This window comes from Octodon degus, unplaced genomic scaffold (assembly GCF_000260255.1).
Source record: "Octodon degus isolate 3935 unplaced genomic scaffold, OctDeg1.0 scaffold00219, whole genome shotgun sequence".
Classification (NCBI taxonomy): domain Eukaryota; kingdom Metazoa; phylum Chordata; class Mammalia; order Rodentia; family Octodontidae; genus Octodon; species Octodon degus.
The window spans coordinates 2,667,608-2,671,747 of record NW_004524795.1 but is presented as its reverse complement, the minus strand read 5'-3'; the positions used below and the strand labels follow the sequence as shown (position 1 = coordinate 2,671,747).

Here is a 4,140-nt window from a genome sequence, read left to right as displayed (position 1 = left end):
TTCCTCTACTGAAAGAGTATAGGACAAAAGCTCAACAGGAAAATCAACAGCAATTAGTAGATCACAAGTTTTGAATGAAAAGAGGTTTAATTTGCATTTATTGAATATTAAAGGTATTCAATATTTTTTCTAAATATTTATTGCCTATTTGAATTTCTCTTGAGAGGTATTTGGTTCATTTGTCCACTTTTTCAATCAGGCTCATTGTTTTATGAATATTAATGTTTTGCGTTCGTTGTATACTAATGCACTGTCAGAAGAGTAACTTCCAAAAGTTTTCTCCCACCCAGTGCATTGACTTCCTATCAGAACCTTTTACATTTGACATGGTCCCATTGGCTGATTCTTGATATTCTTTCCCCTGTGTTTAGAGTCCCGTTCAAGAAGTCTTTGCCCATGCCTATGGTTTTAAGGTTTTCCTAACTCTAACTCTACACTGAGAGTCCACCTTACTCTAATCAGAATGGTTGTCATCCAGAATGCAAAAAGCAATGCTGGTAACAATTCAGGGAGCAGGAAGAACGACCCTCCATTGTTGATGGGAATGTAAACCTGTGCACCCAGTGTATGGAGATTTCTCAAAAGATTAAACAGAATATCATTTTATACAGCTATACCACTCCTGTGCAGATTCTTCCCCAAATTAAAGACTGAATATTATAGTTATTCATGCATACCCGTTATGGTTTGTGTCTAGTTGTCCTCCCAAAGCCTCATGCAGTCACTGGAGCACACTTCTAGAGTTTGTGATTAATTTATGGTGCAATGCTGAGATTATGTGTGTGAGTGCTATCCCCACCCTGGGGCTAGATAGTCTGAATACAACATAAGGAACGGAGAGAGGCTTGCTAGATGCCAGTACTACTGGTCTTCCCTTGGCTCTTGCTATTTTCCAGCTCCTTGAGCTGTTGCCTTCTGCCATGTGCCACTTTGCTTTGAAGCCAGCCGAGCATGGACTGAAACCTCCACTAACTGAGCTAAACAAACCTTTCCTTCCTTAATTTTGGGTGTAAGGTACTTTGTCTTAGCAATGAGAGAAAAGGAACTGAGACAATACCCATATTTATTTATTTTTTTATTTTTGTATTTAGTGCAGGTTCTACAGGATCTCACTATATAGATCAGACTTGTAGTGATTCTCTTGTTCTCACCTTCCCAAGAGCTGGGATTACAGGCACACACCACCACGCCCAGTCTCAATCTCTATCTCAGCATGTCCTGGGGGTGTGGCCAGTATTGCAGGCCAGGGATTGAACCTTGGACCCCTGCATCTGCCTAAGCAGGTGATTTAATTCACTGACCTATCTGGCCAGCCCTACCCATGTTTATAGAAGTGCAATTCACAATAGTAAAGCTTGGGAAACAGCCTAGAGACCCATCAACACATAAATATAGTATGAAGACAATGTTTTACAGACATACTATGGAATACTACTTTGTCCTAAAGCAAAATGAAATCAGGTCATTGACAGAGAAATGGAGAGAATTAGAAATCCTCATCTTAAATGAAATTAAAAATCAGCTAGGCTCAGATAGTTAAGTATTGAATGGATTCTATTACTTGAGAAAATAAATAAATAAATAAATAAATAAATAAATAAATAACACTGAAGAGATGAGAGGAAACCAGGAGGCAGACTTTTGGAGATGGGAAGGGGGTTAATGGCAAGAGAGAAAGAAGGAAGGATGAGTAATAAGACTGAAACTCATTAAGATATGTTAAATGTATGTATCAACTTCTTCAAATATGCTTCACCATTGTGTGATATAACATGCACTAATAAAATATAACAGAGTTTGGAAAAAGAAAGGAGGTAGCAGAAGCAACTGTTGTCCTCACCTGAAGGGGGCTTCCTGGTGGAATCTTTCCCAGAACTGCTGCTGCTCCACGTCAAAGTCAGTGCACCTCTGGCGAAGGATGGTCACTTCGTTTGCCTGCAGGGGAGCCACCTGCTGCCGAATGGTGATGGCCAGTTTCTTCATGTGGTTCCATTTTTCAGGTAGCTCCTACAAGGGAGACCTCAGTACAGTCAAACCCCTACATTCTGGAGCAGTCATCACTAAGGTTCTCTAATCCACACTCTGTACAATTGCACTTCTGGTTGTCAGGCTGAGAGTCAACTTTCCTGGCTTTGAGAGTCACCCAGAGAACTGAAGAGTAACTCTGAGTGTGTCTGGGATGGGTCATGGACGCATGGCCTTACGGCCTAGGTGTGGTTCCTGGCCTCTTCCTCTTTGGTACTGTTCTCATGCTCTGCTTCCTTGCTACCATAAATTGATCCCTTCTGCCATATTTTTGCCTTGGAGCCAGCTGACCATGGACTGAATCCTCCTAAAAAGTGAGTCAAATTATACTTTTCCCTCTGATTAGTTGTTGAAATCGTGTATTGTGTCCAAGAACTAGGAAGCCACTCACACAATACTGTAATTCTCCACGATGCTCTCCCTTCATCAAGTTACAATTTGTGCCTTCGCTTTTACCTGCTCTCTCCTGTCACTACTTCTGACTCCACGCTAACGCTCTCATCTTCAACCTCCATATTTTCCAGGATGCTTGCTTACCTTCTTGCATGCTCCACATTCTGTCTTAGACCATCTTAACATTACAAAAACATTCTTATTTTTCCCAAGTCAGAAATCATATTTCTTTAATTCTGGGGAAGAATCTCCATCCATATTAATTCTGCTGTATACCCACATGATTCCATTCTTTCATATTTATTGAGTTTCCAGACTGCCCCAGCCCTTACCCATGCAAGTTCCAAAAGAAGAAGCCGAGTCATTGCCAAAGTCTGTTTTTCATTTACTTCTACCAGTCTCCCCACTCTTAAACCCTCAACACTTCTCTTCTGTTTTGTTTTGTTTTTTTTAATATATAAATGCACTGACCTCCAGTTGCTTAAACACAGCTTCGGGCAATTCTTGGTCATAGGTTTTCAGTAATTCGATGGTTTGCCTGAGGGGCTCAAACATTTCATCAGTGCTGCTCTGCCGCTCTTTAAGAGCCACAAGGTGTCCCATGACCTCAACCAATCCTTGGAGATCTCCTTTCTTGAGTTCCTTGAGTAAGCCACTCTCACTGCTTTCTATGAAAGCTTCAAGATCATCCAGGCTAATCAACACAAATAGAATGTGAGGAGTCAGTCTGTGTCCCACTTCCCAGAAGGAGGCTTTACCTATTTCCCTCACAATGATAGTTACAATTGCTGAGTGCTCATGGTGCTCCTGGAACACCTTGGCTTACTCTTCCTAGAGTAGGCCCTGATGTTAATGTGACTTTCTTTACCAGTGGGAAGCTTATGAAAGACAAGGACTGAGATCTGTGTCTTGCAAGAGGAGCCTCAGAGATATTTCATCTAAATGCAGTGTGGGATCTAGGGCCACATGAAAGATAAGAGAGGGACAACTCCTGAGACCGGAATGAAATCTGTAGATTCGTCACTGATCTTACATCGTTATGAACTTCCAGAGTTTGATCATTATACCATGGCTAGCCATTGGGCAAACTAGACTTGCCAGTTGTTATCCATTGGGAAAATGAGAGTTAGGGTGGAAAAGAACTCTTTGTACTATTTGAAACTTTTGTTAAGTCTGAAGTGATTTTACAGTGACAAGTTAAAAAAATAAGACCATTTTTAAAGTGTTCTGGCCTATAAATTTACAAATATTTGGATTTGACTTTGACATGTATTAAATATGCACCATGTCCAAGTCATTCAATTTACTTATCTATCAGATCAGAAGAAACATTTATATCTCACTACACTGAGAGGTAGATGAGATTTATTCTTCAGTTCAACAACTATTTATTGAGCATCTATTATGAGCCCTGGAATGCTTCTAGGCCCTGGGTCTGGAATGATTTGTGTGAAGCTTACATTTTAGGGAGAAAAGTAAACAGATACAAAATAAGTGAAATAAATCAGACTCACATGTATAAACATTGCATTGTCTCTTTAATGTGTGGAGGTGGAAGAGTGAATAAAATCCAAAAGGTATGATATAGTGAAATGGAAAGAAATAGCTCAAAAAGAAAGAACAACTGGGATAGGGAAAAGGAGAAAAGAAGGAAGAGAAAATTAATATATATCTTAAGGAAGGGGAAATTGATAGCTATCTGTACACACACTCTCACACACA

The 4,140-nt window shown here is 40.1% G+C and overlaps 1 protein-coding gene across 1 annotated transcript in view; it reads right to left on the bottom strand.

Moving 5' to 3' along the window:
- Nucleotides 1-4,140, bottom strand: part of Dnah9 (dynein axonemal heavy chain 9) — a 433,197-nt gene that overhangs the window by 345,815 nt on the left and 83,242 nt on the right. Inside the window, exons 18-19 of the mRNA XM_023705424.1 lie at nt 2,890-3,112; nt 1,841-2,007 (exon numbers count right to left, since the gene is read on the bottom strand). Coding sequence (XP_023561192.1) covers nt 1,841-2,007; nt 2,890-3,112 — 390 coding nt within the window. The remainder of the gene's footprint in view (nt 1-1,840; nt 2,008-2,889; nt 3,113-4,140) is intronic.